Source organism: Mytilus californianus, unplaced genomic scaffold (assembly GCF_021869535.1).
Source record: "Mytilus californianus isolate M0D057914Y unplaced genomic scaffold, xbMytCali1.0.p SCAF_3, whole genome shotgun sequence".
In the NCBI taxonomy this organism is placed as follows: domain Eukaryota; kingdom Metazoa; phylum Mollusca; class Bivalvia; order Mytilida; family Mytilidae; genus Mytilus; species Mytilus californianus.
The window spans coordinates 9,597,396-9,613,399 of record NW_026262679.1 but is presented as its reverse complement, the minus strand read 5'-3'; the positions used below and the strand labels follow the sequence as shown (position 1 = coordinate 9,613,399).

General features: G+C 33.9%; 1 protein-coding gene across 1 annotated transcript in view; it reads right to left on the bottom strand.

Moving 5' to 3' along the window:
* Positions 1 to 563, bottom strand: part of LOC127733370 (neurogenic locus notch homolog protein 1-like) — a 40,570-nt gene extending 40,007 nt beyond the window's left edge. Inside the window, exons 1-2 of the mRNA XM_052242740.1 lie at positions 513 to 563; positions 14 to 121 (exon numbers count right to left, since the gene is read on the bottom strand). Coding sequence (XP_052098700.1) covers positions 14 to 121; positions 513 to 563 — 159 coding nt within the window. The remainder of the gene's footprint in view (positions 1 to 13; positions 122 to 512) is intronic.
* Between the last annotated feature and the right edge of the window lie 15,441 nt (positions 564 to 16,004).

Genomic DNA, 16,004 nt, shown 5'->3' with positions numbered 1-16,004 from the left:
ATCAATTATATACCTTTTCTGATTCCAGACCAAGTTCCACTTTTTGTTGATGTGTCAGCATATGTTTATCTTGTTTATCTGCCTTGGCTTTATATCCATCTTCCGGATGTATGCCATTAGCCTGTAAAAAAGTTCAAACGTTGTATCATTTACAATGTAAGAATATTGGATATATGAAAAGTTATGATAAAAAAACTGATGTGGAAAATTTTAAAGTAAATGTCTCTTGTTTTGAAAGCAATTAAAAATATATAATATACACTTTATTTTGAAAACTAATATTATTCCAAACGTATATGCCTTGAAGATTTTGTTTTATACTGAATTTTACAAAAGTACAAAAAAAAGGAAGATATACATAAGACTAAATTTTCGATGAACAATAATTTGTTTTAACATATAGACTGTCCAATAAAAAATTTGTTTTGTTATAGCATGTATATAGGATAAACTTTGTTATCGTATTAAGATCTAAACAGTTATATTTGTTTGTATTATATTTGTTATATTACCAATAATATCTGACCATCTCGTAGAACTTGGAAACTTTCAGCTAATTCCATGAATCTGGAATTCGGATCGACATACTGCAATAAAAATTAAAAAAATATCAAACAGGATAACAATTTGATGTTCATGGCGGTAATGGTTGACGTAGTAGGTTTGACCGTCTTTGTGGGTTTTGTTAAACAGGATAAACAATTTGATGTTCATGGCGGTAATGGTTGAGGTAGTAGGTTTGACCGTCTTTGTGGGTTTTGTTAAACAGGATAAACAGTTTGATATTCATGGCGGTAATGGTTGAGGTAGTAGGTTTGACCGTCTTTGTGGGTTTTGTTAAACAGGATAAACAATTTGATATTCATGGCGGTAATGGTTGAGGTAGTAGGTTTGACCGTCTTTGTGGGTTTTGTTAAACAGGATAAACAATTCGATATTCATGGCGGTAATGGTTGACGTAGTAGGTTTGACCGTCTTTGTGGGTTTTGTTAAACAGGATAAACAATTTGATGTTCATGGCGGTAATGGTTGAGGTAGTAGGTTTGACCGTCTTTGTGGGTTTTGTTAACCAGGATAAACAATTTGATATTCATGGCGGTAATGGTTGAGGTAGTAGGTTTGACCGTCTTTGTGGGTTTTGTTAAACAGGATAAACAATTTGATGTTGATGGCGGTAATGGTTGAGGTAGTAGGTTTGACCGTCTTTGTGGGTTTTGTTAAACAGGATAAACAATTTGATCTTCATGGCGGTAATGGTTGACGTAGTAGGTTTGACCGTCTTTGTGGGTTTTGTTAAACAGGATAAACAATTTGATCTTCATGGCGGTAATGGTTGACGTAGTAGGTTTGACCGTCTTTGTGGGTTTTGTTAAACAGGATAAACAATTTGATGTTTATGGCGGTAATGGTTGACGTAGTAGGTTTGACCGTCTTTGTGGGTTTTGTTAAACAGGATAAACAATTCGATATTCATGGCGGTAATGGTTGAGGTAGTAGGTTTGACCGTCTTTGTGGGTTTTGTTAAACAGGATAAACAATTTGATCTTCATGGCGGTAATGGTTGACGTAGTAGGTTTGACCGTCTTTGTGGGTTTTGTTAAACAGGATAAACAGTTTGATATTCATGGCGGTAATGGTTGAGGTAGTAGGTTTGACCGTCTTTGTGGGTTTTGTTAAACAGGATAAACAATTTGATGTTCATGGCGGTAATGGTTGAGGTAGTAGGTTTGATCGTCTTTGTGGGTTTTGTTAAACAGGATAAACAATTCGATATTCATGGCGGTAATGGTTGACGTAGTAGGTTTGACCGTCTTTGTGGGTTTTGTTAAACAGGATAAACAATTCGATATTCATGGCGGTAATGGTTGAGGTAGTAGGTTTGACCGTCTTTGTGGGTTTTGTTAAACAGGATAAACAATTTGATGTTCATGGCGGTAATGGTTGAGGTAGTAGGTTTGACCGTCTTTGTGGGTTTTGTTAAACAGGATAAACAATTTGATGTTTATGGCGGTAATGGTTGACGTAGTAGGTTTGACCGTCTTTGTGGGTTTTGTTAAACAGGATAAACAATTTGATCTTCATGGCGGTAATGGTTGACGTAGTAGGTTTGACCGTCTTTGTGGGTTTTGTTAAACAGGATAAACAATTTGATCTTCATGGCGGTAATGGTTGACGTAGTAGGTTTGACCGTCTTTGTGGGTTTTGTTAAACAGGATAAACAATTTGATGTTTATGGCGGTAATGGTTGACGTAGTAGGTTTGACCGTCTTTGTGGGTTTTGTTAAACAGGATAAACAATTCGATATTCATGGCGGTAATGGTTGACGTAGTAGGTTTGACCGTCTTTGTGGGTTTTGTTAAACAGGATAAACAATTCGATATTCATGGCGGTAATGGTTGAGGTAGTAGGTTTGACCGTCTTTGTGGGTTTTGTTAAACAGGATAAACAATTTGATGTTCATGGCGGTAATGGTTGAGGTAGTAGGTTTGACCGTCTTTGTGGGTTTTGTTAAACAGGATAAACAATTTGATGTTTATGGCGGTAATGGTTGACGTAGTAGGTTTGACCGTCTTTGTGGGTTTTGTTAAACAGGATAAACAATTTGATCTTCATGGCGGTAATGGTTGACGTAGTAGGTTTGACCGTCTTTGTGGGTTTTGTTAAACAGGATAAACAATTTGATCTTCATGGCGGTAATGGTTGACGTAGTAGGTTTGACCGTCTTTGTGGGTTTTGTTAAACAGGATAAACAATTTGATCTTCATGGCGGTAATGGTTGAGGTAGTAGGTTTGACCGTCTTTGTGGGTTTTGTTTAACAGGATAAACAATTTGATCTTCATGGCGGTAATGGTTGACGTAGTAGGTTTGACCGTCTTTGTGGGTTTTGTTAAACAGGATAAATAATTTGATGTTTATGGCGGTAATGGTTGACGAAGTAGGTTTGACCGTCTTTGTGGGTTTTGTTAAACAGGATAAACAATTTGATCTTCATGGCGGTAATGGTTGACGTAGTAGGTTTGACCGTCTTTGTGGGTTTTGTTAAACAGGATAAACAATTTGATGTTTATGGCGGTAATGGTTGACGTAGTAGGTTTGACCGTCTTTGTGGGTTTTGTTAAACAGGCTAAACAATTTGATCTTCATGGCGGTAATGGTTGAGGTAGTAGGTTTGATCGTCTTTGTGGGTTTTGTTAAACAGGATAAACAATTTGATGTTCATGGCAGTAATGGTTGAGGTAGTAGGTTTGACCGTCTTTGTGGGTTTTGTTAAACAGGCTAAACAATTTGATCTTCATGGCGGTAATGGTTGACGTAGTAGGTTTGACCGTCTTTGTGGGTTTTGTTCAACAGGATAAACAATTCGATGTTCATGGCGGTAATGGTTGAGGTAGTAGGTTTGACCGTCTTTGTGGGTTTTGTTAAACAGGATAAACAATTTGATGTTGATGGCGGTAATGGTTGAGGTAGTAGGTTTGACCGTCTTTGTGGGTTTTGTTAAACAGGATAAACAATTTGATATTCATGGCGGTAATGGTTGACGTAGTAGGTTTGACCGTCTTTGTGGGTTTTGTTAAACAGGATAAACAATTTGATGTTTATGGCGGTAATGGTTGAGGTAGTAGGTTTGACCGTCTTTGTGGGTTTTGTTAAACAGGATAAACAATTTGATGTTGATGGCGGTAATGGTTGAGGTAGTAGGTTTGACCGTCTTTGTGGGTTTTGTTAAACAGGATAAACAATTTGATCTTCATGGCGGTAATGGTTGAGGTAGTAGGTTTGACCGTCTTTGTGGGTTTTGTTAAACAGGATAAACAATTTGATCTTCATGACGCTAATGGTTGAGGTAGTAGGTTTGACCGTCTTTGTGGGTTTTGTTAAACAGGATAAACAATTTGATCTTCATGGCGGTAATGGTTGAGGTAGTAGGTTTGACCGTCTTTGTGGGTTTTGTTAAACAGGATAAACAATTCGATATTCATGGCGGTAATGGTTGAGGTAGTAGGTTTGACCGTCTTTGTGGGTTAGGATAAACAATTTGATGTTTATGGCGGTAATGGTTGACGTAGTAGGTTTGACCGTCTTTGTGGGTTTTGTTAAACAGGATAAACAATTTGATGTTTATGGCGGTAATGGTTGACGTAGTAGGTTTGACCGTCTTTGTGGGTTTTGTTAAACAGGATAAACAATTTGATCTTCATGGCGGTAATGGTTGAGGTAGTAGGTTTGACCGTCTTTGTGGGTTTTGTTAAACAGGATAAACAATTTGATCTTCATGGCGGTAATGGTTGACGTAGTAGGTTTGACCGTCTTTGTGGGTTTTGTTAAACAGGATAAACAATTTGATGTTTATGGCGGTAATGGTTGACGTAGTAGGTTTGACCGACTTTGTGGGTTTTGTTAGGGAAGTGACCTTTAGATATTTCTTGTTTGAATGCGTCTTGGAATTTTTCTTATTTTTCTATATTTTCAATTTTTTTTCTTGTTGAGCTTTATCCGGACATTTTGCTTTTATTTTTCCGGTCATGTGTTTTGATTTCAAAATCCCCACCTGTGTCCAAAGGACTAAACAGTTGCTGCATACGAACATTATATGATGATACATATAACTATAAACATGTAGATTTTATATTCCATATCACCATAAGTTCCTTTACGTAAGACTACACACTAGTACTTGTTACAGTGCATCAATACTGAGCTGTGAAGAATACATTATTGCTTCAGTGCAAAGTATGCACCTGTCTAATAGAGGTAAATACTAGTTAACTGTAATAGAGGTAAATACTAGTTAAGTATAAAAGAGGTAAATTCTATAATAGTTTATTGCAATTCAAGCAAATACTTGTATACTGTTCTCAAAATAGATATTAATAGTGAACGAAACAAAACTATCAAAATCATTGTAATAATGTTATATTAATAATAGCACTGAAAATAAGCACCTACCTCGTTTTCCAATTGTTGTATGTTTAAATTTGATCTTCTATCACCCTGTCGTTTTAAGTTCTGTAATTGAATTTTCAGACAATGTTAGTATAGGAAAATAGCTTTAAATTAAAGTATGATAGAAAAAACAAACTCTATTCTAAATTTCTACCAGTTTACACAACAGAGCATTTCAAATTGTGTTTGCGGATGAAGGTATCACTTCAGCTAGTGCGTGTGTATGCAAAACAAAAACAATTACATTCATTGGTTTCTTCAAAATCTTTTTCTATATGAATTATATCCTCTCATTAAATACTATGAATATGAATGAAATAATTGTAATATGAATGATTGTAGATGTGAGGTATACGCCAATGAGATAGTGAGCCAATGACACAAAAAACAAAGACAGGTAAATGTGCACTCTTCAACAATAGAGATATGTTTATACAAGTATCAAGCTCTAAATAGCCCATTCTTAGACATGTGAATGAATAAATCGAAGTATACCAAGTACATGCCATAAACACTACCTTCTCCATTGAAGAAAAACCCACTTCACAGCAGATTTAATTACGCAAGGTTGTTAACAGTACACGAAGACTTAAAAATGTAATACCCAGAACAAACCTGTACAGAATTTCAATTTTCTAAAAAACAAAATGATTTTAGTCATGTTTCAAACTTTGAATGAAGAGAGATTTGATGTTGATCACCAAAAATAAATATCAAACGTACGATCGAAAAAGAACGATAGATTGATTAGCTTGTTATCATTTAAACTAGAAAGACTGAATGGACAATTCATGAATTACTGAAAGAAGAAGCATACTTCCACAGTAAATCTCTATCAATTTGTGCAAAAATAGGTAGTTGACATTTTTAAATATTAACATAACGTATGTTTTTTAAGAAAAGTAGCTTTTTACGAGGAAGCTATTATAACAAGGATTACTAATTGTAAAGTTACAATCCTCTCTTCGAAAGTTTTACTGCTGAAATCATTATTTGGTTGGCCGTTGTAGAATATCTAATTACAAATTACAATGTTCAGCCACAATCACATCCTCCTTTCCTCGTTTATGATATCACTGACTGCGATTAATCATCGAATTGTTGCTCGTCATTGGCAACACGACGGTTGCCAGTAGTGGAGCAGAAAATGCTTCCTGAACACATGAATTCAATTCTTTTTTTGTTATATGCTATCTTTAGTTTTCCGTATGGTGTGTTATGCTTCTTTTCATTATAATTTTATTGTAGTGCAAAAAAGCGTTGACCGAAGCACACACTATCAACGCTTTAACAACCCTATAAAATTATAAAAACAAGCATTCAATTCTTATGATTACATTTTAATGCTACAATAATAATTTTAAGAGTTATATCAAGCTTTTTAGTTATTTTTCTATGCACAGAAAACATGTGCAGTCATAGCTGTTGTATTTCATACGGAAGGCATCATGACTGTTGTCAGCCAAATAAAGAATTACGAATTCCAATGAAACATACATGCAATTATACTTGTTTGTCTTGCAGTATTGTTGTCTGTTTTTCCCGAATTATTGTATTTGATATCTCCTTGATATTTTCTTACTTTTTATGTTGTTTATGTTTTAACTTTTACAAATACCTACTTTTGTAAGAGTCTTTAAAACTTCTCTGTAATGGTTTCTTCTCTTTTCGTTCCCCTTAAAGTGTCAAAAACATTGAGGCTTATATAAAAAAAAATTTGTATTGAAATAAAGTTTAGAAATGGATAAATTTCGTCTGCAGTATTCTTTTATCAGTCAATTTCAGTCATATGGTCTATAACTATGATTCAATTACTATTAGTTTTAAGGAAGAGGCAAACTGTACCAAACAGACATTTAAAACATAAGTCGAAAACATAGACAATAACTGTTTAGTGTCTTTAAATATCAGCTGTATTTGTACGAGGCTAAGAAACAGGTGTAATGCGAGCTTCAGCGAGCTATAACTCCTGTTTCGAACCGAGTACAAATATAGCTGATATTTAAAGACACTAAACAGTTATTGTCTTTATCCTGCAATTAAATTTGTACATTTTTTTTCCATCCCAATTGTTGAATTTGTTTTTCTAAGAAATCGATATACATGACTTAAACGCGGACCGCAATGAGGACCCCAAATTGAACTGTGACGTAAACAGTAATTTGACATAACCGTTTGCTCGCAACAGAAGCAGGATACCAGGAGACTGTATACGTCTAGTATACGTTTATCGCTTCGTGTTATCTGTTCACCTGTATCAGTATAGTAGAAAGGTCGATTGCAGGATAAAAACTGATAACGCCAGGGCAAAAAAAGAAAAAAAAAAGAAAAAAAAAAAGGAAAAAAAAAAAGATGAACACCAATATACAATACACAACATAGAAATCTAAAGACTGAGCAACACGAACCCCATCAAAGACTGGGGGTTATCTCATGTTATTTAGAAGGATAAAAAGATCCTGCTCTACACGTGGCCCCGTTTAAAAAATGATGTAAACTGAACTGTTTTCTGTCAAAAAGTAATTTGTATTCCTTTACTTTCTTGAACCTGTTTCTTCTTTTATCTGTATTGTCTCGATCTATTTCTCGACTTTAGTCGGTTATTGTGTTGTCTATTTCTCGACTTTAGTCGGTTATTGTCTCGATCTATTTCTCGACTTTAGTCGGTTATTGTGTTGTCTATTTCTCGACTTTAGTCGGTTATTGTCTCGATCTATTTCTCGACTTTAGTCGGTTATTGTGTTGTCTATTTCTCGACTTTAGTCGGTTATTGTCTCGATCTATTTCTCGACTTTAGTCGGTTATTGTGTTGTTGTCTATTTCTCGACTTTAGTCGGTTATTGTCTCGATCTATTTCTCGACTTTAGTCGGTTATTGTGTTGTCTATTTCTCGACTTTAGTCGGTTATTGTCTCGATCTATTTCTCGACTTTAGTCGGTTATTGTGTTGTCTATTTCTCGACTTTAGTCGGTTATTGTCTCGATCTATTTCTCGACTTTAGTCGGTTATTGTGTTGTTGTCTATTTCTCGACTTTAGTCGGTTATTGTGTTGTCTATTTCTCGACTTTAGTCGGTTATTGTCTTGATCTATTTCTCGACTTTAGTCGGTTATTGTGTTGTCTATTTCTCGACTTTAGTCGGTTATTGTCTCGATCTATTTCTCGACTTTAGTCGGTTATTGTGTTGTCTATTTCTCGACTTTAGTCGGTTATTGTCTCGATCTATTTCTCGACTTTAGTCGGTTATTGTGTTGTCTATTTCTCGACTTTAGTCGGTTATTGTGTTGTTGTCTATTTCTCGACTTTAGTCGGTTATTGTGTTGACTATTTCTCGACTTTAGTCGGTTATTGTGTTGTTGTCTATTTCTCGACTTTAGTCGGTTATTGTGTTGTCTATTTCTCGACTTTAGTCGGTTATTGTCTCGATCTATTTCTCGACTTTAGTCGGTTATTGTGTTGTCTATTTCTCGACTTTAGTCGGTTATTGTCTCGATCTATTTCTCGACTTTAGTCGGTTATTGTGTTGTCTATTTCTCGACTTTAGTCGGTTATTGTCTCGATCTATTTCTCGACTTTAGTCGGTTATTGTGTTGTCTATTTCTCGACTTTAGTCGGTTATTGTGTTGATCTATTTCTCGACTTTAGTTGGTTATTGTGTTGTCTATTTCTCGACTTTAGTCGGTTATTGTGTTGATCTATTTCTCGGCTTTAGTCGGTTATTGTGTTGATCTATTTCTCGACTTTAGTCGGTTATTGTTTTGATCTATTTCTCGACTTTAGTCGATTATTGTCTTGATCTATTTCTAGACTTAAGTCGGTTATTGTCTTGATCTATTTCTCGACTTTAGTCGGTTATTGTGTTGTCTATTTCTCGGCTTTAGTCGATTATTGTCTTGATCTATTTCTCGACTTTAGTCGGTTATTGTGTTGTTGTCTATTTCTCGGCTTTAGTTGGTTATTGTGTTGATCTATTTCTCGGCTTTAGTCGGTTATTGTGTTGTTGTCTATTTCTCGGCTTTAGTCGGTTATTGTGTTGTCTATTTCTCGGCTTTAGTCGGTTATTGTGTTGTTGTCTATTTCTCGGCTTTAGTTGGTTATTGTGTTGTCTATTTCTCGGCTTTAGTCGGTTATTGTGTTGTTGTCTATTTCTCGACTTTAGTCGGTTATTGTGTTGATCTATTTCTCGACTTTAGTCGATTATTGTCTTGATCTATTTCTCGACTAAAGTCGGTTATTGTGTTGTCTATTTCTCGGCTTTAGTCGATTATTGTCTTGATCTATTTCTCGACTTTAGTCGGTTATTGTGTTGTTGTCTATTTCTCGGCTTTAGTTGGTTATTGTGTTGATCTATTTCTCGGCTTTAGTCGGTTATTGTGTTGTTGTCTATTTCTCGGCTTTAGTCGGTTATTGTGTTGTCTATTTCTCGGCTTTAGTCGGTTATTGTGTTGTTGTCTATTTCTCGGCTTTAGTTGGTTATTGTGTTGTCTATTTCTCGGCTTTAGTCGGTTATTGTGTTGTTGTCTATTTCTCGGCTTCAGTTGGTTATTGTGTTGTCTATTTCTTGGCTTTAGACGGTTATTGTGTTGTTGTCTATTTCTCGGCTTTAGTCGGTTATTGTGTTGTCTATTTCTCGGCTTTAGTCGGTTATTGTGTTGTTGTCTATTTCTCGGCTTTAGTTGGTTATTGTGTTGTCTATTTCTCGGCTTTAGTCGGTTATTGTGTTGTTGTCTATTTCTCGGCTTCAGTTGGTTATTGTGTTGTCTATTTCTTGGCTTTAGACGGTTATTGTGTTGTTGTCTATTTCTCGGCTTTAGTCGGTTATTGTGTTGTTGTCTATTTCTCGCCTTTAGTTGGTTATTGTGTTGTCTATTTCTCGGCTTTAGTCGGTTATTGTGTTGTTGTCTATTTCTCGGCTTCAGTCGGATATTGTGTTGTCTATTTCTAGGCTTTAGTCGATTATTGTGTTGTCTATTTCTCGGCTTTAGTCGGTTATTGTGTTGTAGAAAATTAAGAAAATACGCGTGTGTTTCAGTTTCAATTCTCATTTTTTTAATTTTTTACATATTTCAATAAATAAATAAAATTTCAGAAAAAGAATAATTTGACAATTTAACAGAAGTTATTAAGTTAGGTCAAAATTAGAATGCTAATAAGTCTGAACAAACAAATTAAAAAGGAGGTGCATTGCTTATTTTTGTTTTGGCTGCCTGCGTAGTTGTGTTTTTGTTTTCCCCTTATACGTTTTTACTGAGTTCAGTACGTTTTCTTTATACCTATTTTTTGTACAATCGCCGTTTGTAGCATTTTCTATCTCTTTTTATTCTCTAGTTTATCATGTAATGCAAGATATAAAAATCGTTGGGTTTACGACTAATGCATACATACCTCACCATGTCTAAATTCCTGATATATTCTTTTTAATGTGGTCTTTATTTGTTCATCAACACTTTTATCTACAAAATATATATGCAATTGTTGTCTAATTCAATAAAGATACCACAATTCAAAGTAAACAATTGCTTTCTATAAATATTGATTTTTGAACATTTTTACGTAATGATAAATATAATATTATTACATCAGAATTTTAACAAAAAACTGATGAAATCGTCCTAGTTTTCCTTATAGAGCATTTAGAAATACAGTTGCTTTATTGAATAATTTCTCAACTTACAGATATGTAGCACGCCAAACTCACTCAAACTATGGTAAACAATTTTACATAAGGTTAAATGGAGTGGTGATGCCTACATTGTGTAGTTACTTTGATTCTTCTGGCCAAAAAAAACCTGATATCTGCAGATAAGTATACTCTCACAGTTTCCATCCAATTGTCGCTTGAATGGAAACGCTATATGCTATATGTTTAAAAACTCCACCTTAATACCTGTATTTTCATGGAAATGGAAGGGGTGAAAGAGGACTGGTTTATTGTATTGTTAGGGTTTCAGTCTTAAGTAATCATAATTAACAAATCTACTTTTAGTCATATTACTTTGATATGTATCTTAATATACTGATTCATCATTTTTACTTATTGGTTTTATTTACTTTTTTTTCCTTATTCAGTATTTCTTTGAAAACATTTCTGGACCAACAGAGAACGTAAAAGAAAAAAACGCACACATAAACTGAATGAGCATCATATATTAATAAGTTTGCGCGTTTTATGCTTTTAACTCGTGAGAACATTTTTTTTTTCTAAATTCTAACGTGGGTTTTCATATGGAATAATGTGCTACATCCCACAAGTAAAATTATTGTTCTTAATCGTTTCAGCAAATGCAAGAAACTGCAGTATCTACTCTAGTATGCTATTTATGGAGCATTTAACAAAAATTAGTAACTTTTGAACCATTTGTGTTTGTCATGAGCAGTAATACCTACTGTATTCAATTTCTCAATGAAATCTCGATGGGCTTTCACCCACGAACTTTGAACCCCCACTTGCAATATTTTATTTCCTGAATTTCAGACATTCAATAAAAAATCCAGTTTCCAATGTTTCCCATAGAAAGCCTTTATGGAATACAATTAAATCACTTAAAAGTAATTATTATATAAAAATAATAAAATGTGGTAGAATTGTCAATGAGATTTGTCACAGCTAAAAAGTAATAATGTTTATCAAGCTCAGAAGTGGTTTGAATGAGGTGTGAATTTATATACTTTTTTATGCAATTGGCATTATTATTTTCAATACTGTCGAAATTACTCTTTTTGTAACAAAAGTAATGAATGAATGAATAAATCCACTTAAATCCTTAGTGTTAAAATTCTTTAAATTCGTTTGAATTGAATTTACATTAAAAGGGACACACAATCAATTAACGCTCACGGAAATATTTTATAAAAGATACAAATAAGGTAATAATATTCTTGGCCTGTATAATAACTACATACATATTTTCACATGTAATAAATCATAGAATCTGAGTGGTCAATCAGGCTATAAGGAATATAATCATAAATGACATTAAATGAATTTCTGTAGAAACAAGTCAGTGAATGAGCATTGTCGGAGAACTATGAGATCTCCAAAAGAAAACACAACTACTTATTCACTTTCTCTCCTCGGAAATAAAGGAGTTTCAGTGTCAGTCTGTTCTACGTTTACTCGACAGAATCAGCCAGAGAACTATGACATCTCCAAAACAAATCAGAGTTACTAATTCACCTTGAAGTTCTATCCTCATAAATAAAGGAGTTTCAATGTCAGTCTATGCTATGTTTACTTAGGGTTACCGGTTTTAATATAGATTAGACCGTTGGTTTTCCTGTTCGAATAATTTTACACTAGTCATTTTGGGGCCCTTTATAGCTTGCTGTTCGGTGTGATACAAGGCTCCGTGTTGAAGGTCGTACTTTGACCTATAATTGTTAACATTTTATACATTGTGACTTGAGTGGATAGTTGTCTCATTGGCACTCATACCACAAAGAAATAAGAAGATGTCTAATATATATATAAAACGAGAAATGAGAAACACTTATGAACCACATCAACAAACTATAACCATTGAACAGCAGGTTCCTGAGTTAGGACAGGTGCAAACAAATGCAGCGGGTTTAAACGTTTTAACAGGCGCCAACCTTCACCCTAACAGAAAACAGAAAAACGATGATCATCGTGCAGATAGCCCTATACAACCTGCCGAAAACTTTATGATATAGCAGGTAAATGCTTTCTATAGGGGTAATTGCATGTGTGCTTCAAATTCAAATACAGATATAAAAATAAGGAGATGTGGTATATTTCCCAAAGAGACAACTGTGCACCAAATATCAAATGAAGTGGATGTTAGCAATTAAATCAACCGTACAGCCTTGAACAACGAGAAAAACCAATACCGTATAGTCGGGTATAAAAGGCCTAGACATGAAAACAATTTAATTGAGAAAACTAGCGACATAATTTATAACAAAACAATTTTCGGAAAACAAATATAATAGACATGAACCAACGACAACCACTGAACTACAGTCTCCTGACTTGGGGCAGGAACATAAAGAATGTGGTGGGCTTAAACACGTGTGAAGGTGCCAACCCTGAACGTTTTAAAAGTAAAAAGCATTGCTCCTGCAATTTCCTATAAAACTGGTAGACAGCAATCATCTATATACATCAAAATACCTTCAGTGTACACAGCACATTACATATCTCGAAATAACCTTCTTAGTTAAAGTGAAATACAGAATTAAGTATATCAATATTCACTTAAACTAAGATTTCTCTCATCAACTAAACATAAACATGGAAAAAAGTCAAGGCGGTCCCAACCCTGCCAAACACGGAGAAGCATTTTCCTGCTTTTTTTTCTTCTTCTCAAAATTTCTTTCAAGATATTTGTGCCGTCACGATCGTTATAAACATGTGTCCATTTCTTAATCTTGATCCAACAGGTATAGTTACGACATTTTCATAATTTTTTGTTATGTAAATTTTTGTATTAGTACTATACGTAAAACAAAAGATAATATTTAAAAGTTATATAGTCTTAATAGTCAGATGTTTCACATTTTTTTTAGACATTTGTTTTTCTCAAATATTTGTTATCGTTTATGTATAAACGAGATGCACACAAGTCCCACAGTCTTAAAAAAAATCTAAAATAATTTAAACCACAAGTCGACATAAAATCAAATATTTTGAGCTGAAACACTTTTGTATGAACAATTCCCTTTGATTTTAAGTCAATAATTTAGGTTTGAGCATTCATGTTGAAGGTTAATACAGAAAAAAGATTTAGAAGCAATTCAATTTAATATTTTATTTAAGTCTCATATTTCAATGATATATAATACAACATTACAACGCACGGAATCTAAAAAGTGTTTATTTTATTTATTTATAAAAAATCTATTACGACATTAATGTTATGAAATAATTTCTCTTACCTTTGTAACTATAACTGAAACATACAGAAACTGTTACAATGAAAGCAACAACTACTGTCAAAGCTTTCATTTTTATTCCAAAAGTAAGAAAAAGTTAATTCTAACTGTTTTATATAGAGTGAGTCGTGACGTCGGTCAATTCACACCTCAATATCGTCCCCGACTTTAAACCTTAATACCCTCTGGGTGTTTTTAAAACTTCATACATGTCTGTTATAGGATACTGATGAGATAAACGTCGTCATTTTCTTCTTCGTTAGATAAAAAAAATTAAAAGCGTAGATTCCATTCGATAAAAAAATCTTTTGTCATAGAACAAGTTCATCGACAGATCTAGATTGGAGATACTTTCCTTAACTATTGTGTTAACTTTTTGTATAATTTTGTAGTGTACGTTAAAACTGAGCTGACGCTTTTAAAATTGTTTTTGATATTAAATCTAGCATCATTTTAAATTGTACTTTCATCGTTTTATGGAAAAGATCGTGACTTGCCTTTTTGTGACGTAAAACCTGTATGTAAATTCAGAAAGACGCCAACACGTGAACTAATATGCCCGTTACGATCGGTCCAAATATCATCTCGTTCTATCAAATTATTTTCAAATGTTGCACAAGCGTAACTAGCGTATTTCAAATGTTGCACCAGCGTAACTAGCGTTTTTCAAATCTTGCGCCAGCGTAACTAGCGTATTTCAAATCTTGCACTAGCGTAACTAACGTATTTCAAATCTTGCACCAGCGTAACTATCGTATTTCAAATCTTGCACCAGCGTAACTAGCATTTTTCAAATCTTGCGCCAGCGTAACTAGCGTATTTTGAAATTTATAATACTCATATTGTAAAGTTAAGCGAATTATAGAACAAATTTTAATCGTAAGTTCTTTTATTCATCTTTCGTTATTCCACTGGTCAAGATAAAAAAGGAAAAGAGTTGTGTACAAACACCGTAGTTTAAGTCCGACAAATTTTAACAACCTTTCTAATGTAAAAAAAAAAATGATTTTGAAACCAAGGATAAAGTACCACCAGAATAAAACAGACAAGACTAAGCGTTAGCCTTAAATCGGTATGAGTTATGATTTTGACATTATAATTTGAGTATAGTTTTTGATTTTAACATTTTCAAGAATTTCTAAATTCTATGATAAATCCCTATAAGCAGCAAGTTTGGTCCAATTTTTCAAAATAACCCAAACAAAAATTTGTTGATGCAATATTGTCTTAACACCTTTCTTAAAATTTGCCTTTGATTGGAGAATTAATTAAGAAACTAACTTAAAAGTCCAACTCCCTCAGGTCAAGCTGACCTTAGATAGATTTGGCTATTCTTTTCAGATTTCTTTTGGACATAAGCACCTCACGTATTCAAGTACTAGTAGTTATATATCACTGGCTGTCAAAGACGTCGTCAAAGTTTTAGGTTTGAGCAGTCCTGAGGTAATTTATAAAAAAAAGATCTTTCGGACACATCAAATCGATCATGTTATTTCCATTTTGACCTCAGTTCATCCGAGGTCATACATATGCATGCGACCTATGATGTGACTTCAGTTGGAGATGGATTTTACATGTGCGCAGCATGTTCAGTTATTGGAAAAAATAAAAGCTTCGATAGGGAAACTACGTAAGCAATCAAGAAAACCGATTAGGTTGAGATTATATTTATGAAGGTCGTAATTGGGAGACCTTCATGACGAAACACGTGACGCTCTTGCCAAATAACGTTAACATTATTTTTACTTTAAAAGATACTCATAGGTGCTCAAGAATATTCAAACGAAACATCAATGGTATTTGCTTTGAATTCATAACTAATGTAGTATGCATGTATAATGCAACTTCAGTAACTTTTATTTAAAAGAAAGAGGAAACGATACCAAGAAGACTATCAAAATTCATAATCCGAAGAAGAAAAAAAAAAGACTCCACCGTTGCCGAAAGAAAATCGACCAAAATAAAAACAAAAGTCTAAACAAACAGCAGACATATATAAATAACATAGCATAAAACGTCTTCGTGACTACGCTTATTTCTTTGTTCTACTGGTATCTTGACTTGCACATTTTGAGCAACGTTTAAAACTCTCTCCAGAAATAACGTTAACGGTTAAATAATTGAGTCCTCTGAAGAATCACAATATGAATGTTTTGACGAATCA